The sequence below is a fragment of the Neomonachus schauinslandi genome, chromosome 5 (genome assembly GCF_002201575.2).
Source record: "Neomonachus schauinslandi chromosome 5, ASM220157v2, whole genome shotgun sequence".
Taxonomy (NCBI): domain Eukaryota; kingdom Metazoa; phylum Chordata; class Mammalia; order Carnivora; family Phocidae; genus Neomonachus; species Neomonachus schauinslandi.
In genome coordinates this window covers 9,285,494-9,308,346 of record NC_058407.1, presented here as the reverse complement: position 1 = coordinate 9,308,346, position 22,853 = coordinate 9,285,494, and the positions used below count along the sequence as shown (strand labels likewise).

Below are 22,853 nucleotides of genomic sequence, written 5' to 3'. Positions count from 1 at the left end.
TTCATCTCCCAGGTCCAGGTGGGGGCCTAACCTTGGGTACCTGCCATGACCCCATGCAGCACTTGTCTACCTGTAGTGCAGGATGTGAGGGTTATACTTATCTTACAGATGTGTATAAACATCCTCATCCTATGTCCTCTGCCTGGGAAAGCCAGATTCCTCCTGGGAGGAGTTGCCTTCTGCCTCCTGTGTTTCCACAGGACTCAGCAGTTCTGAGCAGCTCCTGAGCTGCCCAGGGTCTCAGAATCCCCTGGGGCACTTGTTAAAGATTCAGACCTGGCCCATCTCAAATTTGCAGAATCAGAATCTCTGGGGTGGTGGGTCTTGGGTCTGAGAGGGTGACAAGCTCCTCAGCCAGCCTCAGGCCCCTTGGAGGAGTTAGAACCGATTAGCTTCAGTGGGTACCAGGCTGGCTTCCCAACCAGATGGTGAGTTCATCAAGGACTTCCTTCTATGTCGGTGACACCCAGCCTCTGTCCCAGCACACAGGAAGTGGGCCCGTTTGTTGAACTGAATTGACCACAGCCCTCATTGATCCTGGAAAGAGGAATTCCACCCAGCCCTGTCCTCAGGAAATATCTGCTCCCTTGAGCCCATGCTTAGGGACGCATTTGGGGCCTTCTTTCTAAACAGAGGAAGGCAGCCCTGAAACCTACCTGGAGGGGGGTCAGGTCTGTTTTATAGACCTGAATGTCAGTTCTGATTCTGCCGCTTACCTTCTGTGTGACCTGCGGCAAGTCGTTTGACTTCTCTGAGTCTGTTTCCGTCCCTGAAATGGGGCTATCCGTGGGGTGGCTGTGAGAATTAGGGAAGAGAATGCAGGTCAGATATCTAGCCCAGGGCTTGGCCATTGTTATTAGGGAGAGCCCTTTGCCCTGCCCCCATCTGGGGCCCTTATTAGTAGGCCTGACTTTCGGGAACAAAAGAGTGGGCTGTATGACCTTGGGCACCTTCATTCCCCTCTCTGGGCCTCTGTCTCCTCATTTGTGAAATGACTCATTGGACCAGGATCTCTGAGATTCTCTTCCTGCCCAAGAGGAGATGTTTCCAGGTCTTTTCCAGGCCCCTCATGTCCAGGCCTTTGTCCCCACCCCAAACTGTGGCTCCAACCCTACGGTCCTGCTCCAGAGCCTCATACCGTCCCTTGCCTTGCTTCTTGCCTGCCTCCTACCCCTGCAGGTCTTTGATGACTTCATCTTCGTCTTCTTCGCCATGGAGATGGTGCTCAAGATGGTGGCCCTGGGCATTTTTGGCAAGAAGTGCTACCTTGGGGACACATGGAACCGACTGGATTTCTTCATCGTCATGGCAGGGTAGGTAGTGTACGTCCCGCAGGCCTTAGCCTCTGGGGCACACCGGACATAATTTAAATAATCGGTGAGGCTTCTTGGTGAGAATGATGAGGCTGCATTGGGTAGGGCCTTCCTGGACCCCTGGGGTGGGAGGCATGGTGGCCCTTTGCTGAATGGCCTGGACAGACAGACCTTCGTCCCCTCTCTGGTAAGACATGTGTCCTCCTGCACTGTCAGCTGATACTGGCTCTGTTTCACACTAACTGTAGGACCTTGAGAAAGCGACTGAATCTAAGCCTCAGTTTCCTCACCTGTAAAATGGGGATAAGTATGATTCTATCAAAGTGAGCACCCAATCAATGTTAGCTATTGTCTTACTACCCTAAATCGCTCAGCAAGTCAGAGATAGAGCACAGACTCAGGCACTGTGTGACTCCAAACTGTGGTTATTTCTGTCAAGACCGAAGCTACAGTCAGAAAAAAGCCAGGTTACAAGTTAGCCCATTTGGAGCATCTTGGACCCTGCTTTGTGCCTTGTTCCTGCTTTCCTGGGTCAAACCGGGCTCGTGCATTCATCTAACAGCCAGGGGTTGAATGGGCTCCTCCTAAGCATCAGCACTGTCCTAGGTATGGGGTATGAAGGACAGCAAACGCAGAATAGGCCTTTTCCTTCCCAACTACTGTGTGGGGAGAGGCCTCCAACAGCCGTGGAGGTGAATGTACCACACACACAGCAACAAGGCTCTGGGAAAAGTGTTGTGGTTTTCTGAGAGCATCTCTGAGCTGGCGTGGCGCCGGCGTGAGGACTTTCCTGAGGAGGTGACACACAGGAGCTGAAGGACAAGCAACGGTTAACCGTGCCCAGTAATGGGTCAACAGAGCAGAACTGAGAAGGGGGAGAGACCGAGGGGGAGAGGGAAACGCTGGAGGCCTATGGGTGTGCATGTGAGTGTGCACGTTTCAGCGTCTGTGACAGTGTGAGGATTCATGTATGTGTGTGTGTCAGTGGGCGTGCGTGCGAGATGCCACTGGGAAGGGGCGAGGAGGGAGGACAGGCACGCGGCCGAGATGGGCGGTCAGCACCACCAAGTATATGCTGAACTCCACAAGGATGCTCTGAGATGAAATGTTTTGTCCCCTAGCGTTTTATTTATTTTATTTTATTTTATTTTTTTTAAAGATTTTATTTATTTGACAGAGAGAGTGAGAGAGCACAAGCAGGGGGAAGCAGTAGGAGAGGGAGAAGCAGGCTTCCCACAGAGCAGGGAGCCCGATGCGGGGCTCGATCCCAGGACCCTGGGATCATGACCTGAGCCGAAGGCAGACGCTTAACCGACTGAGCCACCCAGGCGCCCTCGTCCCCTAGCGTTTTAAAAAAAAATGTTACAACTCTGCTAAACACCCTTCCCTAAGAACAGAGTTCAACTTCACAGCCACCCTGACAATTACGAGGACCTCGCTGGAAGCTGTGCTGGGTTTGTATGGTTTCTTGTGAACTGTGCCACTCCGTTTTGTCAAGTCCTTCATTCTCCTCGTTTTGCTTTGGCTGGAGGCCATCCTTAAGTCGTTTTTTGTTGTTGTTGTCGTTGTTGTTGTTTTAAAGACAAGGTGTTTGGATAGTGTCATCCTTCAGTCTTGCCTGTCCAAACCTACGTTCCTTTGATCTTCTTGTGCGCAGGACAGTTTTTGGCTGCACCACTCTGGAGTCATAATTTCTCTCCTCAGAGCTCTGCATGTCGTCCCATTCAAATCCACAAGCTTGAATTGCGGGTGAGTCCAGGACGGATCTGATTCTTCTTCCTGGCTTTTTCCCTGCCAGAAGCTTGTAGGGTTTTCTCCTTACCTTCAGAATTCAGACAGTTCACTAGGGCAAGTCTAGAGGTAGGATTGCTTCCTGTGGGGCCTTTGAGAACTGGTATTTTCCTTGTAGTCAGGAAAAAATTTCTTTTATTGCTTTTTTGGTTCTTGCCCATTCTTCTCTGCTGCCTGCTGGCAGTCCCACAAAGTGGATATTTCCCTCCTATATCTATTCTCTGCATTTATCCTCTTTTCCCTCAAAGGTTTCATCTGTACTAGAGGAGAATTCCTCGACTTCTCTTCTGAATCACCAACGATGTCCTTTCCTCCAGTTACTGCCCCTCCTGGAATCGTTCGTCTCCCCTGCGTCTTACTAATTCCCAAGATGGTTTCTTGTTCCTGGGTTTCTTGGACCCGTTCTTGTTTTATGGATGCAATATTCATTTGACTTTCATCTTATGGATACTAAGTAGGCTTCTTAATAGTCCTTTCCTGACCTTGAAGTCAAAGTATAATTTCCAAAGAGTTAAACAAAAAAGGTGACCCACACACAAATCTTAAAAGGCATGTGATTTATTCACCTCATTAATGAGGAACAGCAGGATGGTAATCAGCAGAAATAGGAAAACAGGTATTAGAGAGAAAACGTGGGGATGAGAGAGTTAGGTTGGAATTAAAGCTGGTTAACGACCTACGGGGTCATAAAACCATAACTTTGGGGGTTATCTTTTCTATTGTGTATAAATCACTTACAAAACTGCAGGTCAACTTGATTTCACAGCAGCCAGACCTTTAATTAACAGTAAATAGTGAATGAAACAAAGATATATTCCCCTAGATAGTGAAATAATCTTTAGCTGGGTCGATTAAGTAATGCTCCAAAATCACATTGTGAGAAATACTGCCCTCCCTGTGCCTTATGTCCAAGTTTTAGGATAATTTTTCTTGACTCCTGTTTCGGGGAAGGCATTTGCTTTGCTGGTTCCATTCAGTGCCTCCTATGAGCATCCCCACCTTGCCCTTTGGACTTGAAGAGTCTCTGTTGCTTACTGATTCCCCCTTCTGCTCAGATTTAGAAATTAAGACAATGAAGATCCAAGCTGAGCAGAGTGAGCATTGGTGAGGTCTCTGGTATCTTGTCTCCGTCCTTGGGTGGGGTCTGTAGGCCAGCATACCCCTGGTGGGGGGGCGGCGGGGTGAGCGAGGGCTGCACGCATGCACAGTCACATGGGGCCCCCATGCCTGGTTTCATGCTCTGTTATCACTGTTTTGAAATTCTTAATAAGTTTTGAAGGAGGGCCATGCATTTACATTTAGCACTGGTCCCACACATTAAGTAGCTGGTCCTGGTTGGGGGCAGGTTCAATGGAAAATTTTGTTAGAGTCATGAACACACCGGGGTGACCCAGACCTGTCTTCTTCTCAAGATCCTCCTTGTCCTTTGTGCCTAGGGATGGTGTGGGTGCAGAGGGCCAGATGAGAAGCCACAACCCGCAGCTCCAGAGCCCAGCCCCCCAGTCCCAGCCCGGCTTGGTGCTATAAACGTTATGCTTCCCCAAGTAACGGGCCTGACATCCCAAGGACGTTTTCTTCCTTCCTGCTCCTCCCCTTCCCCAAATTACTGGCTCCTTTTTCAAGCCGTGGAAGAGACAATCTCCATGATGGAAGGTTCCTTCGAGGTCAGAGCCTTCCTCTTCACATCCAGTCAGCCCCCGCTCACAAGCTGTTGCTGTGGGGAACTCACCTGGCAGCCAATCCCAAATGGGGACAGCCCGATGTGCTAGAAAAGTCTTTCTTTCACTGAACCGAATTTGTCTTCCCGTAGCTCCTATCTGATGGGAACATTCATTCACTTATTTGTTTACAAAATCAGTGTTTATTGAGCACCAGCTACACACCAAGCCTTGTGCTAGACAGGGGTGGGGGGGCCCTGTGTTGAACAAGACAGACGCCATTGTGATCTCATGGTTTAGAAAACAGATATAAAACAGAGAATACGATGCTAAGTAAATTCTAAATTGAGATCGATGCTGTTGTAAGGAAGTGTAGAGGACCATGCGGTTGTGGAACAGGGACCTGATTGACACAAGCAGGGTGGAGTATGCTCCCTGAAGAAGAGAGGCCCCACACGGTGAGTAAGAGCTGAACAGGCGGAGGATGGGGGTAGGGGGTCTGGGGTAGAGGGGACAGAATGCAGAGGGCCTCAGGTGCTGTTTGGGGAAGGGCTTGAGGGGGATGTTGGACCCTGGGGATCCCGGAGGAGGGGGTCGGGTGCTGAAAGATGAGGCCAGAGAGGGAGGCGGGGGCCTGATTGCACAGGGGGCCCAGAGCCTGCAGGCGGGGGCATCTCTCACAGACTCATGACAGTCCTTCAGAATTTGGAAGGACCCTGAGATCATGACCTGAGCCAAAGGCAGATGCTTAAGCGACTGAGCCACCCAGGTGCCCTCCCTTTCTTTACATGAAGTGTCCTCAACACCTGCCACCATTTGTCAAAGAATAGGTGAGGTGGCCTCACCTGCTGGGCGAGGCTCCCGTGGTGCCTGGCTGGGGGTAGGTCCCCAGCCTCCCAATGATGGCTCATGGGGCAGAGAGAATGGGTTGTCCTTGTCTCAGTGCCACGTGGTGACCTGTTGAGTGGCTGTGCTCCCTGCCACCCCCTGGTTGTGTTCACTTTCCAAGCCAGGTCTCTCCCATCCTGGAACTAAACACAGCTGACCTTTACTTAACCCAAGTACCAAACTTTGCGTTTTTTGCTATTAATTTTATCTTACAATGATCTCTTGGAGTCCTGATTCAGTCACTCATTACATTTACTTCCTGTGCTTGATCAGCTCAGGATAGTGAGTCCTGTGGCACCTCACTAGAGACTCTTTCAGTGTGTGACAAACCTCCAGTAAGCATTGGGTTATAGTTGAACCCACCTCACTGTCTCATTTAAACCACTTTTCTGCTTTTGTCCATTAAGAGGTCATGAAATATTCAATGGCATTATTGTTGAACTTGAGATATTCTTTATTTCTGTATCTCCCTCGGTGCATTGTGCTGGTAATTCTACCTCCTCCCCTAACCAAGAACATGAATGGCCATTGCCATCTGTGGGGAGGGGCCTGGGCACTTCTGTTAAAAGCTTTCCCAGAAATTCCAATGATGATTCTCTTAGGTGAACCAGGGCTGGAGGACTGGCCTGCAGGGACCTCTCCAGAATGAGGCTGATCCTTGCCAAGGGTGTGGACCCCTGCCTTGGATGAGTGTGGAGAACAGGAGCTGCTTTGAGTCGGAAAGCCCTTGAAAGCTTCCAACTGTGATGGCATCCCAGAGAGGGCCTCGATGTAGGAAAGTGGAGCAGCTAAGGGATGAGCATGAGCAGACCAGGAACAGGCATCCAACCTCTCCACTCCTCAAACACATGCACAGCCTTGCACCCCTTCTCAGTGCTCCTCAAAGTTCAAGGAGCAACAGGATCTCTGGGGTACATGTTACAGTGCAGATTCCTGGGCCTCGCCCCAAGGATCCAGACCCAGGGAGTGTGGAGGGCCTAGGAATTTGCATTTCAGCCAAATGCCCGGGTGGCCCCAATGCAGGTGCTCTCGTTCATTTGGCCCTCAAGATGCCCTTGACTGGGAGCGCTTCAAGTGGAGATGAGCATTCCTAGTTCTGAGAACCCCAGGAAGGGGAAGAAGCATGAGGAAGGCCCCCTCTCTGATCTGGGGCCAGGATCTGAGTTAATTCTCATGACACGTAGATGTACTTTGTGAACAGAACCGTGAGGACTCCCCCTAAGAATTTCTATCATCATTAAAAATATTAACACAAATAGCAGTAATGTCAGTAACTCAGCCCCTTAGCCAGGGAGCGAGAAGGAGGGGCTGGTCAGTGTCCATCACACCCTGGGATCTCTTCTCCTGAGTGAGTGAGTGCACACCGGGAACAGCTTGCCCACCCTGACTTTTATAGGCTCTTAGGAAACGAAATGTCAATTGTTCCTCAACCCTGGGCTAGAGCTTTCTAAAAAGAGCAGGCAGGCACGTCCCCTCTGCAGTTGCTTGCTGAGAGTTCCTTTTGTCTGAAGTGCCCGTCTGTGGTTCTTTAGAAAGCAGAGGGAATTGAATCTTCCTGGGCTCCATCCAGGGGTGTGATAAAAAGTAAGAGTATCTACTGTTTGCCAAATACTCACTGTGGGCCCAAGCTGTGCATTGTCTGGTTTAATCTTCAGACTGGCTCTGTGAGGGACGGACTGTGGTCAGTTCCATTTCACAGATGTGGTCCCGTAACTGGGAGAGACCCGCCCACAGTCACGAGCTGGTAAGGGAAAGGGCCAGGAGGTGAACCCAGGGAGCTAGGCTCCAGAGGCGGGATTGAGTCCTGGTTCTGTGTAACTTGCTGGGATGCACTTGGCTGCAAGTAATAGAAAACTCAACCAGTGGTGGCTCGAGCAAATCCTGGGGTGTTTTTCCAACATAACATGAAGTTCTGAAGTCGGTGGGTGCTGATGATGGCTCTGTGTCCTGGGGGCTAATGTCCGTGATTTTCCAGGCCTTTCTTTCATGGTCACAAGGTAGCTGCTGAAGCTGTGGGCTTCGTGTTTGCATTGAAGGAAGGAAGGATGAAAGGAAACAGGGCTATGCCAGCTGCGAGTGTCTACTTGGATCAGGAAGACATTTTCTTTCCTAGATCCTTCCCCTGTGCTAGCACACTTGGCCAGAGCTGGGTCTTGTGGCCATCTTTAGCTGCAGGGATAGCTAGGAAAATAGAAAACATCATTGAATTTGGCTCAATCAACCAAGAATTGTTCCCTGGGGCCAGGCAGGATTGGAAGAAGAGAGAGTGCACATTACGTGGGCAACTCTCAGAATGTGCCACATTCCTCTCCTACGGCCTGAGTTTCTCTGCTCTTGGCCAAAGCTGTGGCCCTACCATGTTACCAAGCCTAGTTGGAGCCTCCAGAGCTCTGCCTGGGCTGACGGGGCAGGGTGTGTGATCTATTGAGAAGTTTAAAGTCAAATCCAACCCATGCAGGCTGTGCAGAGGCTTGTCCCTGCTCACAGACCAGGCTGTGGTTATGGGTGTCAGAGTGTCATCATTGTGGCTGTTTCCAGAAGCCTTTGGAGCGGGCCTCCCTCCGGCATGACTCTGTGTGCATCATCTGTGAGTCAGGGAAGCACTCCTTATGTCAGCAAGACCAGGGCACCCTCCTGGTCTTCATGTCTTTCCATCCTGATTTATCCTGGGCTCTATAGATAGGTCTGTCTACTCCAAGCACTGGGTGCTCTGAGGGCAGGGCTGAGGCTGACTCATCATCCCAGAGTCTCCAGAGCTTGGCTCTGGGCCAGCATGGAGGGGGAGTCTCCATGACTTGTTTGTTTGGAATCTGTTGTGCCCAGGCACTGTGGAGCTGTGGGAGGGGGTATCTGGAGCCGTTTTCTTTCTTTCTTTCTTTTTTTTTTTTTAAGATTTTATTTATTTGACAGAGAGAGACACAGCGAGAAAGGGAACACAAGCAGGGGGAGTGGGAGAGGGAGAAGCAGGCTTCCCGCCGAGCAGGGAGCCCGATGCGGGGCTCGATCCCAGGACCCTGGGATCATGACCTGAGCCGAAGGCAGACGCTTAACGACTGAGCCACCCAGGCGCCCCCTTTCTTTTTCTTTCTTTTCTTCCTTCCTTCCTTTCTCTTTCCCTTTCTTTCTTTCTTCTTTCTCTCTCTCTCCCTCCCTCCCTCTCTCCCTCCCTCCCTCTCTCCCTCCCTCCCTTCTTTCCTTCCTTCCTTCTTAAAGATTTTTTATTTATTCATTTGAGAGAGAGAACACCAGAGCAAGAGCATGAGCAGGGGGAGGGTCAGAGGGAGAGGGAGAAACAGACTTCCTGCTGAGCAGGGAGCCCAACGTGGGGCTCAATTTCAGGACCCCGGATCATGATCTGAGCCAAAGGGAGACGCTTAACCGACTGAGCCACCCAAGTGTGGGGCCACTTTCTTTAAGCTGAACTGGCATTGGGTGGGTGTGGACCTGGTTAGATTACAATGGGAACCTTGGGGTGGATGGTTTTCTCATTTGCTGTGGATTAGAGTGGATGAGAGGGATGATAACCGCTTAGGTTTGTTTCCATGGATACAGGATGCTACACGCTATGAGGGGTGAGGGGTAAATCACCAGATTCTCAGGCCACAGGCTGACAAGCCGGACACCAGTCAATCATGAATAAGGAAGGCCTCTCTCGGTTACACAGGACAGGAACCTGACCATCCTAGTTTAAGTTTATCGTTTCCTTTCCTGAAAGCCGCAGGGTCTCTGGCTTCAGGGCCCATTTGATCCAGAATCCTGGAAGAGATCACTAGACACTGTGTCCTTCCATCCTACAGCTCTGCTCGTTACTCTGTGCTGACATACATCCCGGTGGTTTTCCTCCCAGGGTGCGGGTGGCGGAGGGCAGCCCTGGGCTCAGAGCCCACTCTCTTGAATTCACTGAAAGGGGACCTTCCTTTTCACGTCACTCCAAGGAGTGTGGAACGTAGCTTCCTTGACTTGGATTGGCTGGCGTGGGTCATGTGCTCATTCCTGAACCAATCCCTGCGGCTGGGATGAGGCTGTGCTCTGATTGGCCAGAGCTGGGTCAGGTCCCATCCCCTGAACAGGGTGCGAGTCCAGCCCCACCCACGCCACGTGGCCTGAGAGTGGGGAGGGTAGACTTTGCAAAATGCCAGGACTCTTTCCCTAAGAGCGGGGAAGGAAGGGAGCTCTGGGTAGGCAGAAATCAGCAGAAATCAGCTGGTTTAGCAGAAGTAGTGTTTACTGACTGCGCTGCGCTCTCTTACGTCCTCACAATCCCAGAACTTGGGGGAGGGGGTGGTTAACACCATGTCACAGATGTGGAAACGGAGGTTCAGAGACATTAGCAGCCTGCCCCAGGTCATACAGCTTGTATGGGCCAGATCCGGGATGTGCTCAGATACGGCTGGCTCCAGAGCCCATGCTGACTCATAGCATGAGGGGTTTTATCTTTTCAGAGGCCAAAATATTCCAGTCCATCTGCCCCTGAGGACGTGGGCAACTTCATCAGCCCTCAGGGGGCTGCCAGGTGGGTCCTCTGAGAGGGACCTTTACCCCCAAAGTCTGGTAGAGCCCAAAGTGTCTGTGTCTGGTTCCCAGCAGCTGTGTCCACTGATCCTGCCCAGACTATGCTGGTTGTAACCGTGCTAAATTTCATGAAGCAGACATCATGAGGCATGTTTGGGACCTATACTTAAAAATGATGTATTATTGTTTATCTGAAATTCCGACTTAACTGGGAATCCTGTATTTGTGTGGCAACTCTCCCCAGAGATGAGGTCACTGGAGTATTGTCACCCGAGTGGACCCTTGTCTAGAGAAGACGTGGGATCTCCTGCTGCTGCGGTCCCCAGGGCTACCCTGGATCCCACCTGCCTGGGGTCTGTGTATGCAGCCTTTCCTTTGACTTTGTGGCCCCAAATCTTTCCTTTACTCTGAACTTGGCCTGAGTTGGTTTCAGAGCATCCGTTTCTTTAACAGTCAAATGGGCTTAAGAACCTCTCTTTTCTGGTTTCATAGGAATAGTGTGAGGATGTATGGGTAGAAGTGACCTGTAAATCAGAAAGTGCTGGCCAAGGTCAAGGGTTAATGTGATTGTTCCCTAATTCTCTCTTTCCATTATTTCTTCCCTCCCTCCTTTCTTCCCTCCACTGAACACCTACTATGTGCTAAGTGCAGGGTAGGGGTGTAGGCTGGTGGTCTAGTTATCCACTAGAGCAAGCCTGAATCATCACAGAGCTGCCTCCTGACAGATGATCTGCCATTTCCAGCATCTCAGCTTCCTTTCCATTAGCTACATCTTAAATTACATTTTAAGAAAGCCCCCGTGGGCCCCTTGCAAAGATTGAGGAAACACCCTATTTTTATCAGCAACACACAGAAATCATCTCCTGGGAGGGGTATTTCCTGGAAAGATGTTAAATCTCAGTCACTTTATGTTGCTTCTAGTCAGCTCCAAGCTTTTTTTTTTTTTTTTCTGATCTTGTCCCTCAAGTTCTGTGTTTGACAGGCTGGCGTGGAGAGCCCGCCTCTAAGCCAGGCCCTGGGCTGGGACACTGGGGACCCAGTTGGGACTCTGAGCCCGCCCCTGCCCTGAGGAACTGGGACACGACAGAGCACACGTCAGAGCCAGAGGTGCCCTCCTAGAGGACAGTGGGACAAAAGGCAGGCAAGCTCAGTTCAGGGGTGGGATCTGGAAAGCACAGGTAGGACTGGCAGATGCAAAGGCAGGTAGCTTGGAAAAAGCCCGGTGCACTGTGGGAGCATGGGAGGCGCAGGCGCCCCTGGAAGGCAGGGCACGTGGCAGACAGTGCTGGGGTTACGTCAGAGCTTCTGGAGGCCCTTCCTGCCTGGACTTTTCTCAGGCAGGAGGTGGGATTCAGGGAGGGGTTTAAGCAGGCATGTGTGATTCGTGGGCAGGTGTGAGCTGAGGCGGGGAATGAGGCTGTGACAGAGGAAGGAACTGCTGGTGCTTCTTTGGCTCCTCCTTGGGCCAGGCCCTGGTCTTTTTTTTTTTTTTTTAAGATTTATTAATTTATTAGAAAGAGAGCGCACGTGAGAGAGAATGAGAGTGTGTGCAAGCGGGGGGAGGGGCAGAGAGAGAGGCAGAGAAACTCGAGCAGACTCCCCGCTGAGCTCAAGCCTGACACGGGGCTTGATCTCATGACGCTCAACTGACTGAACCACGCAGGCACCCCGGGGCCAGACCCTTTTCTAAGCACTGAATCCGTATAGGGGCACATTTCATTCTCCCCACACCCCTGGGAGGTCAGTGACTTGCCAAGGGTCACATAGCAGAGCTGGGGTTGGGATCCAGGCTCCATGCTCTAAGCACTGGGTAAAACTGCCCCCGAGGGTGCTGACCCTATTCCGTGTACTGCTGTGTGTGGTGGGCTTCCTGGCCACCTGACCAGCTGAGGGGGGGTGCTTGGGGGCCAGAAAGGCGGCTGGCCTGATACCTGATGGGAGGGGGTGGGCTGGGCAGAGCTCCTGGATCCCATGCTCCCGGGCTGTGTGATCTGGGCTCTTTCTGAGCCTCAGCTTCCAAATCTGGCAGTGGCCATAATCCCACCAGGGGGAAGGTCAGGAAACCCTTCTGAATCAGCCAGGACTCTGAGTTGTCAATGAGAGAAACCAAAGGCAAATGGGGCCCAGGCCCCAAAGGGAATGTATTGGCTCACAGAACTGGAAAAAGCAGAGGGCAGATCTGGGATTCGGATAGAGGGAGTGCTCAAACCATATGGTCAGGATCCTGCCTTTCTCCAGCTCTGGACTCAGCCTTTTTTTGAGTTGGCAGAATTCTTAGGCCACCACGGAGGCAAGATGGCCATTAGCGCCTTAGGGTTTCTAGGCAGTAGCTTAGCCAAGGAGAGCCCTCTTCCCTGTTGTCCCAGCTCAACGGCTGGGCTGTCCCTCATGGCCCACCTGGGGGTCCCATGCCCATCCTGAGCTAGTCACTGTGGCTGGGGGATGGTGTCCGCTGGTTGACCAGGCCTGGGTCTCTGGGCCTCTCCTGGGAGCCAGGGGATCTGGGGGTGGGGGAGGGAGGCTCCTCAGCAGGAATAGGTAGGGTTGTGCCCTGAAGAGCAGATGTCTTCTCTCCCAGCCCACTCTGGAATGACCCCACCTGAGTCCCTCTCCTCAAGGACAGCCCCGGAACTGGGTTCAGCTACTCTCTTCCTGGGGTGATGTCAGGACAGAAGTGTTCGCTTTAAAGCAAAATTACTTACCTAATTAGGCGCTTGGGAGCTGGCAGGAGGTAGTGGGGGTTTTGTTGATTTTTTTTTAGACTTTTAGCACCGAAAGCTGTGTGATAAAGTAACTGTGTAATTAGGAATTAATTTCTCACTCCCATAAGTGATGTCTTACTTGGGGCCCGAGGGAAGTCAGCCCAGTGGTTATTCACCCATAGAGTGACCCCCTCTTCACCTTCTCTTTTTTGGAGGGGGGGTCTCCCACAGCTGTCACCTAGAGTAGGAGGAGGAGGAAGGAGGTAGCTTCTTTTGTCACCCGTGTTATTCATGCTAAGTAGATCCCTGAGTGCCTACTGTTTGCTGTGTGGGCCTGGTGTGGGAGTATGTCACAGAAGGAGGGGGGTGCATGGCCAGGCTCGCCCCACTCTGGTCCCATTCTGAGGCCCACTCCACACAGTCTTTCAGGGGGTCCTGGTGGTGCCCCCATTGTCCACAGCAGTGATCCTCTCATGAACAGCCCCTCATTGGCTTTTCTCTGTTTCCTCCCCTCCCTTGCCACACTCCTTGGGATCACCGCCAGAGCTCTTGGCTCAGGGTCTGCTTTGGGGGAACCCATGCTAGACAGGAGGAATGAACAGAGTGTGGAATAAGCCAGAGCAGAGAGGGGTCAATTCAGCCTGCAGTGTATGGAGGGGGTGAGCGGGGGCTTCATGGAGGAGATGGTCTTGAAGGAAGGCTGGGAGCAAAGGGGAAGGGGCACTGAGCACAGGAAAGGGGGCAAGAACAGGGTGTATTTGGGGAGCTTGACAGGCCTAGGGTGATGATGTCTCAGCTGTGTGGTGTAGGAACAGGAGTTGGGGAAAGGGAAGGCCAGACTGGAGGGCCTTGTAGGCCTTGGTCAGGGGCAGAGACTTTGTTTTGAGGACAATGAGGAGCCACTGAGGGTTTAAGTCAGTGAGTGATACAGCTAGATTTGAATTTTAGGAAGTTTTAGCTGACTGAGGAAGGGGTGCGGGGTGGGGAGGAAGCAAGAGACAGGAGAATAGTCAGCAGGCTGCTGTGGTTGTCAGGAGAGAGGGACGGTGACCAGACTAGGGCAGGGGTCAGGGAGCTGTGAGCAGACTGTCCCAAGATGGTGCACAGAGTCACTGTTAGGACAGCGTGGTTCCCGGGGGATAGACTTAAACCCACAGTTCCACCCTCTTAGCTATGTGCTCTGCCCATCTCTCTCCATCCTTGTCCAATGTCCCCCTTTCTATCCTCTTCCCCTCAGAGAAGAATGAGAACTCCTGGATTCTTCACTGTGTACTTACTGTGTGTTCTTTATCACTGAATGCATTTATACCCTGTCTTATTCCTCCAGAATAAGGTGCAATATAACATCCCCAAGTAGAAATATAGAAGAGAGGGTTAGAACCTGGTAGGAATATTTAGGCAAGTGGATTTCCTGGAAGGATCTTTCTTGCTGCTAATAACTCAGTAACTCATCACCTTTCCTCTTTTGACTGGACTGCCAGGAAGATCAGAGCTAAGATTCCTAACACTAAATTCTCAAGAAATTTCTCTCTTTTTAAAATTTTTTTAAAAAAGATTTTATTTATTTATTTGACAGAGAGAGACACAGCGAGAGAGGGAACACAAGCAGTGGGAGTGGGAGAGGGAGAAGCAGGCTTCCTGCCGAGCAGGGAGCCCGATGTGGGGCTTGATCCCAGGGTCCTGGGATCATGACCTGAGCCGAAGGCAGATGCTTAACGACTGAGCCACCCAGGCGCCCTCCAAGAAATTTCTCATGGGAGCTTTTCAGTGGACACCCTGAGGGCTGCAAGTGATGAGGTCTCAGGGGCATTTTTGCAGTAGACTGAAGAAGGTGTGTTCCCTCACCGAAGACCTGGAGGGTCGCGTCAGGGGGAAGGGAAGGAAGGGGCTGGGCCAATGCGTCTCTCTGGACCTGCCAGGCAGTGGCTGCTTCAGTCCACCTCAGAGATGGGCATGAGTCTGATCAGCCTCCCATGAGCTGGTTGGGATCTGAGAGGTGCTCAGATCCTAAAGCTTCCTAACTCTGGCTAATCATAGGCCTTGGTGACATTCACCAACACCCTGTACCTCACTCAGAACCCAGGGGCCAGTCCCCTCCTTGTTTTAGAGAAACACAAAGGGAAAGCTTGAGCCTGAATAGGCTGGGCATCTGTAGATGTTTCCTATCCTTGGTCCCGGCCTGTCCCCGGGGCAGGGCCCGGACAGGGCGGCAGTGAGCAGCCTGCCTTAATTAAGAACCAGTCATTCCAGTCTCCCACAGGTTCTACTTAGGGGGACATGGAGCCCCTGGAGCAGTGTGAGGCAGGGCCAGGGGACAGGCAGGGTTGGCTTGAAGGCACCCATAGTGGGGAGCCCTGGTCCGGGGGAGTGTGGGGAACAGTGCAGTGGGTTCCAGGTAACGGGGAGGCTCAAACGGGTTAACGCAGGTAAGGAATGAGAACTGCCTGGCAGGCAGTAGGCCCTCAAACACCATGTGCTTTTCTCTGTCTAGCCATCCGTCTGTGAAGCATCTATTTATTTTTATTGCGAGATTTCGTGGGGATGGGAACAAATCCTGGGCCGTCACCTGCCAGAGCTCAGCAGGTGTGCCCTGGGGCTCCCGAAACAAAGGATCCCAGTGGGTTCAGTCGGGCGGAGTCTGGGAACCCCCACCCAGCACCCCCAGCAAAGCACACACGGAGTCCGGGGGGCCCAGCTGTGCCCAGGGCATGGTGCTGCCCCTGTGGGCAGCATGGAGGGAGCATGGAGGGAGCCAGGGCGGAAGGAAGAGGGTGGGTGGGGGAGGGGCTGGGGGAGGGGCTGGCTGGAGCTGGGGCGGCTCTCCTAGACCTGGGGTGTGAGTGTGTGTGTGTGTGTGTGTGTGTGTGTGAGCGCCTGTTTGTGTGCCTGTGTGTGCCGCCCCCACAGTGCCTTCATCACACACATCTCCCTGGCTGCCTGGAGAGCTCTTTCTACAAAGTACGAAAATGACAGTTGGCTCGCCCACACACGGAATCCTCATACAGCTCCACTCCCTCGTGCCCCTTCACACATCACCCTCTGTCCTCACCCACTGCCCCTGGGCCGGCCTCAGCCTGCAGCACCCTCTCTGCCAGGCTGCTGCCCCTAGTACCCCTCTCTCCTCCTCCTCCTCCTCCTACCCCCTTTTCCTCCCCCTCCTACCCCCTTTTCCTCCCCTGCCCCCCTCTTCCTCCCCTCCCCCCTCTTCCTCCCCTCCCCCTCCCCCCTCCGGCTTCCTTTTCTCCCCCCTCCCCCTCCTTTCCCTCCCCCTCCCTCCTCCTCTTCTGCCTCCCCTCTTTGGTCCCCCAGGTCTCCATCTAAAGTTCTGTCACTTTTTTGGTCACGCCCCCTCTTCTGAATTTGGGCTCTGGTAGGAGTGTGTGTGGATGAGGGTGTCCAAGGAGTGAATGTGTGTGTGCACCGACAGTTGTGTGCACGTGTGTGACTGCATGCGACAGAGAGCATGGGAGCCAGAGCCTGTGCCCCAGAAAGCTGGGGGCTGGATGGAGGCATCTCAGGCAAAGAAGCTTTCGCTCAATTATTCTTCCAGCAGCGGGAGGGGGCGGTGGCTTCATAACAGTTGGACAAGTTTGCATGGTGTGTAGGAAAAGCCTTCATTTCCCCGCTGATGGGAGTGACAGGTGGAGCCTGGGGTGGAGGATGGGGGGCGGGGAGGGGGAGGAAGGGTCTGGTGGTCTGGTGAGCGGCACGGGGCAGGGGCGGGGGGGCGGGGGTCAGGCCGAGGCTGTAGGCCTGGGGGGGGGGGGCGTCCTTCAGGGGGGAGAGCAGGGACAGGTAGTAACTGAGCAGGTAGGATCTGATGGAAGCCAGGACACCACAGAGGGGACCCCAGAGATCTGCCTCCAGTGGAGATCTGGGAAGACTTCCTGGAGGAGACAAACTGCCTCCAAGGCGTTTCAGGGCTGGTTGCATGTGGAGAGGGAGGGTGGACCTGTTTGATGAGGCCTCATCTCTGCCTTTGGGTCTCTCCCTGGCTCCAGTGGGTACTCCTGAGGGTTGGGGCCAGCTCTGAGTCATTCTTGGGTCTGTAGCACCCACACTGGCTTGGTTCATCGCAGACTCTGGTGTGGAAAAACTTCCAGGACTCTAGGGGCATCTGCCTGGATCCTTAAAGCATGAGTAAGGTTTCAGTGGACGGAGATGAGAAAGGCAGCATCCCAGACGGAAGGGACGGTGGGCGCAAACTCTTGGCATGGGGAGTGCAGTGAGCTCATGAGGCTGGAGCCTGGGTGCCTTGCAGGGAGCGTGCCCAGGAGAGCGTGGAAGCGAAATACAGTGTGCCTGTGACATCCCCGGAGATGGGGCCTGTGATACCTGGACTGCTGTGAGCCCGTGGTTGGGCTCAGAGGCCTGGAGAGCAGACAGGGAGGGGCAGGCGTGGTGTGGGCCTGGCTGGGTGACCTGGGCCATGCGATGTCACCTCTCTCTGGTTCCTCTCCTCATCTGTAAACCTGGGCATCTAGGCTAGGCTTGCTGGGGGCCTGGGGGCTCGGGGAGATATAAGCACTGGGGGCTCGGCTCTGGGCCTCTGCTGGCAGCCAGGACTTGACACTGCAACTATGATTTTGCCCTCTGGTCACCACCTGGGGTCAGCCGGGGGTCTCCCCTGCCTTGGTTCTCCCCTGCTAGCTTTCCCTGCTTCAGAGGCTCCTGGGGAAGCAAAGGCAAGAGCCACCTGGCACAGTGCTGGGCACTCAGTGGGGACCCCAGGGCTCTGCTCCCCTGCCCCCTCTGCCCCCCCCCCCCCCCCACTGCATCTATTGGAATCCTCAGGACGGTAGGAGCCAGATGCCACCAGGTCCACTTACAGAGGGGGCAACAGCCCAGACCACACAGCTGACTGGGCCATAGCCCGGATTCTGGTCCCGTTCCTTACCTCTCCCCTCCAGGCGGCCGTGGGCACGGATGGGCGTGCGTGGGTGGCTAGATGGCCGTGGCCTGGTCCGTGGCCCTGAGTGTGTCTCCTGCTCTGTCCCTTACTCTCCCCCCTTTCTCTGCAGGATGGTCGAGTACTCCCTGGACCTTCAGAACATCAACCTGTCGGCCATCCGCACCGTGCGTGTCCTGAGGCCCCTCAAAGCCATCAACCGTGTGCCCAGTGAGTTGGCTCCCCTCTTTTGCCCCCCCGCCCCCCTCCCCCAGCCATTCCTGCACTAGGACAAGACTGACCAGCACCTTCCAGTGCCTGTGCTGGGCATGGGGATCCTTCAGTGACCAGACAGATGTGGGTCTTGTTCCCACCAGGCTCATGGGCCCGTATTTGGGCCCGAAGATGCTGGAGGGAGGTCCTGGTACCTCTGAGTCCCGTAAGAACTTGAATGGCAGCATTCAGGGGAGTCTGGCTTTTCAGCGACAAGGCTCCTTGTGGGGGGTGGCTGTCGGGGGGGGACACGTGTGTGAAAAGAAGCTGCTTAGTTTGAGGGAGAGCATCATGCCGCCTTTCACCGGGGAGGGGATCCCCAGATTCCTCACTTGCGCTGACTTAGGACTCAGGCTCCATCATCCGACCACGGGCCTCCCCGCCGCACATCAGGACCCACCCATCCGTCTGTCTGTCCACCCGCCCAGTGTTGAAAATTTATGTTATAACAACAAGCCCTGACGTCTGCCCAGATTCATAGTTTTCAGAGCTTTTTCATCTCCATGATTTCTCGTGAGCCTTATAATCCCTCTGTGAGGGAGGTGGGCTGTTCTCACGGAAAACCTTTTCTGAGGTGAAAAGACCAAAAAGACCGAGACTTGGAGATGTGAATTAACTTGCTCAAGAGGCCTCCTGACTTCCCGAGCACTGTTCTTTCTACTACCCTGAGTTAGGAATAGGATGGGGGACGGGGAAGGAGAGGAGGAGGGAGCGCTCGGCCTGCATGGGGTTTCAGCCCTGTCAGGGAAGGACAGGAAGTTTTATGAGCACCTTCCCACCTCCTGTGTGGCATTTGGCATACTGATGGCTGACTTAATCCTCTCGACAACCAGGGTGAGGCTCAGAGAGGGGAAGCGGTTTGCATGATGTCACACAGCAATTCAGCGGCAGGCCAGGGTTCTGCGCAGAGTTCCGTCTGCCCTGAGCCCAGCTCTTTCCCTGGCTCTCTCCGAACCCTTGCTTCTCTTCCTTGCCCGAGCCTCAGTTTCCCTGTCTGCAGAAGAGGGGAGGTCCTCTGGCACTTCTTCCTTCTGCAGAGTCAGAGTGGTGCTCATTCCTCCCCGCCCAATTCTCAGTCTTGGGGCCTTGGGGCCTTGTCACCTGCTCCATCCAGCCAACCTCTCCACAGCCCGTCCGCGGTGAGAGCCCGTGGGGCTGGCCTGACTCTGGGCAGGCCTGCTAGGGCAGTGGAGGGCAGGCGCCAGGGTATTTATGGAGCAAGATGGGTGGCCAGATGGTAACTTCATTCTGAGATGGGCAGGCCGGGCGAAGTATGGAGGGGATCCTGGGGGGCGCACATATGGGGGCACCTCCCCACATGTGAAGGTTGACATGATGGGAACCGTGGGAGCCCTGAGCGCTACTCTGACGGTCCTGAGGAAGGATGGGGAGGCAGGGGACAGGTAGGGGTGAGTGATGAGGAGCAAAGCTGTGAGGGGTGTGGGGAGAAGCAGTTCAGTGTGCTTCCCCCTTGGTCCCCTCCCACTGCTCTGGGGAGACTCCCTTGGGGGCAGGGTGGGGAGGTGCCAGCTTCTCTCTATCCTTCCCACCCCCACCAATCCTACAAGGTGATCCTAAAGATTACCTAGTTCAAAACCGTCTTTAGCCCATTGAACAAATGAAGAAAAAAAGGGCCAGAGAGGGCCGCGAGAAGTCCAAGGTCACACAGCAGGCAGCTTGGAGCCCAGGCCTCTGGCCAGCACACCTGCCACAGTGTGCGTTCCCCTCCCCTCATGCCCCACCACCCTTTACTGGGGAAGCTGGCCACGAGATGGACTCCCTTCATAGAGTGCCACAACTATGCCTAGTACGTTGAAGTCGCTCAAGAAATACCCGTTACGTGGACACACAGGGCAGGTGTGTTGAGCAGTTGTCCCGTGCCAGGGCGACAGTGCCGTCGGTGCTCAGAGAGGTGCCCAGGCATCGTGGAGCACGTGGGGCACGACGTGGGGGGGGGGCTGGTGGTCCAAGGAGGTGTCCGCACTGAGACCCAGTGCGGCCCGGGGATTAACCAGGCCAGGGAGTGTTTTGGAAACGCCCGGCAAGAGTGAGGAGCATGGGCGGGGGGAGCTGGCTTTAGGACGGGACTGTGGGTGAGTGATGGCCGGGCCGGGCGGGACTGAGAGAGCAGATGCCTGGCAGTCCCAGGCCTCACCTTGGGTTGCTATCGGGGAAGCCCAGCGTGAGGCCTGAGCAACCTCAGAGGGAGGGCACGGGAGGGGCCACATCTCCTCTGTGCCCCCTCCCCCCAGCCCTCCCCATTGCTGTCCCAGGCAGCCACCCTATGTCCCCCCCTCCCCCCAGCCCTCCCCATTGCTGTCCCAGGCAGCCACCCTATGTCCCCCCCTCCCCCCAGCCCTCCCCATTGCTGTCCCAGGCAGCCACCCTGTGGCCACTGTCGCAGCCCTGGCCACAGAGCCCACAGGCCGGGACCCCTTCCCAGAGATGTGTGTCACCGTGCCGGGTTTGTACACCATCCTGCATTCTGAACCTCCAGGTCTTGGGAAAGGTGATGTGACGGGACATTTGAGAAGAGAAGGTCTGGGGGGGAGGGGACAGGGTGTGGGTCGCTCTCCATGGGGGGTCTCTGTACATCTGTGTGTGGGTGCATGTGGGTGTGAGGGGCTCTGTGGCCACAGGAGACCACGTGTGAGTACATGTGCATGCATGTGGGATGTGTGGTGCCCGTGTCTCTCCCTGCCCCCCTCCCTCCCTCTCCCGCAGCCCTGAGTGAGGAGCTCATTAGGCAGCTCCTGGCTGTGGAGGTCACTTCCCGGCCCCCAGCAGCAGCCTGCCTGGTTCTCTGGAGGAGGGCAGCGATGGGCCCTGTGCCCCCGAAGCCTCCAATTTGGGAGGCTGCGTGGCCTGGAGCGCCCGGAGAGGAGTAAGTGTCCTTCCTCAGAGGCCTCCCGCCTGCTAGTTAATAGGTGTGGCTGGGAGGCCCAGGCAGCCAGAGTCGGGGACTGGTTTCCTGCCAGGAGCTGACTGCACCTCTCAGCTGACAGAAGGAATCTCGCTGTCTCAGAACCTGGCCTGGGGGCGTGTTGGGAGCACAGACCGTCTGGGAGCCAAAATATACCCAGTGTGTCCCCTCCCCCAACTTAGAAACCACCCTGTGCTCCCGTTGGAAAGAGACCTTAAGATCAATTCATATTCATGAGGAATTTCATTAATAGGAGCCTCAGGCTGTTAGAGCAGGTTGGTTGGTCCATCCCCTCCTTTATGGGAGGGGCCGCTTTGGTCCCAGGTGCCACGTCCTCTGCCCAGAGTCGCCAGGGAATGGTGGCATGCGGGGGGCACAAGTTCTTAGAAGTGCCTCCTGGAGAGATTTGGTTGGTTGCCTCCTTTTTTTCTAGATGTTTCCCTGAAACATTCCAAGTCCTCCTGTTCGTCTATTAGAGTTTTTTCGGCCCTGGGACTTGCTCTTTTCAACAATAGCCTGTAGCTTTCAGTGTCACCACTAGATGGCAGGCTAGAGAGCCAGGAATAGTGAAATGATGGGTGATTAATTGCAAAACCCTGGAGAGTGGGTAGCTCCTTGCACTTGAAAAAGTATAGCAATGGCTGCAAAGCCTCAGCACAATCAGCCCGGAAGACTTAGTTGGGTTGTCAGGGAATGCAAGGTCTGGTTGTTGGCTCTGCCAGGACCCTGCTGTGTGACCCACGAAGTCCCTTGGTGTCTCTGGACCTCAGTTTCTCTACTCTCACAAAGCAAGAGGAGGACTGGATTCGATGTGTAGTTCTCAACTTTGTCCAGGATGGATGGGGCACCTGGGAGTGATGGTGCTGTTTACAAACCTTATAAAATATGTCCCTCCACCTTGCCACGCAGGGCTCTGTCCTGGCCACTCAGCCTTTGATGGATAAAGGAAGCACAGCATGGAGGAGAAGGTTGGGGAGGGAGGGAGGGAGAGAGGAAGCACCAGATTGTGGGTCAGGAAGCTGGGTTCTGGCTCCTTGCTGTGGCTTTCATAAGTCCAAAGTCCGTTTCTGGGCCTTGGCAAGATGGGGCTGATGATCTTTAAAAGTGCCCCGTCCTGGAATGGGGCAACCCCAGGCCTGCACCCCCAGTAAGCTGGTTGCAGTGCTTCCTAAAGCCCACTGGCCATGCCATTTAAATATAAAAAGTGCCTTTTTTCTCCAGTAAGAAACCAGGGCAGTCATGCTAGGCTCTGAGCCAGCTGAATCTGAGCTGCAGGCCCACATCTCTACCTGACTGACCATCACGCATCTCAGCCCAGGCTGTGGAGAGGGGTGGGAGTGAGGCCTGGGGAGTTCAGGGGCAGCTGCTGGGGATGCTGAGCCTGGCCTGGGCCACTGCCCGCCCGCAGAGCCCTGTCTGGCTCAAGGTCCCTGGTTCAGCAATCACCCACTGCTGCGCAGGGGCCTTTGGGCTGGGCCTGGGGTGGGGGTGATGCAGAGACGTGGAGGACATGCTCCCGAGCAGGGCCCACGGGCAGGGAGGCAAAGCTCACAGAGCTATGAAGGAAGCCACTGTCAGGTCCCAGCTGTGGGACCAGGAACTGAAGCTTCGCTCTACACCGACAGGCCCAGGTTTGAATCCCAGGGCCTCCACTTGACCATTGTGGGACCTTGGGCATCCATGCTTCTCTCCCGGCCCCCATTTCCCCAACAATAAGATGTGGCTAATAATACCAATTTCTCTACAGTTTTGTAAGAATAAAATACTATAATGTGCGTAAAGAGCTCAGCACAGAGCTCGGTGTGCCATAAGTGGTCAGTAGGTGTTACTATTGTGAAGAAGGTGCTGGAACATTGAGGTCAGAGGGCAGGGGCATCGGGGCATCTTTGCAGAGGCTGATTTGGG

The 22,853-nt window shown here is 54.3% G+C and overlaps 1 protein-coding gene across 1 annotated transcript in view; it reads left to right on the top strand.

Annotated features, from left to right (window-relative positions):
- The first annotated feature begins 816 nt into the window (after positions 1-816).
- The window catches only part of CACNA1I (calcium voltage-gated channel subunit alpha1 I), an 80,551-nt gene continuing 58,514 nt past the window's right edge, over positions 817-22,853 (top strand). The window contains exons 1-3 of the mRNA XM_044915784.1: positions 817-822; positions 1,180-1,313; positions 17,886-17,983. Of these exons, the coding sequence (XP_044771719.1) occupies positions 817-822; positions 1,180-1,313; positions 17,886-17,983 (238 nt within the window). The remainder of the gene's footprint in view (positions 823-1,179; positions 1,314-17,885; positions 17,984-22,853) is intronic.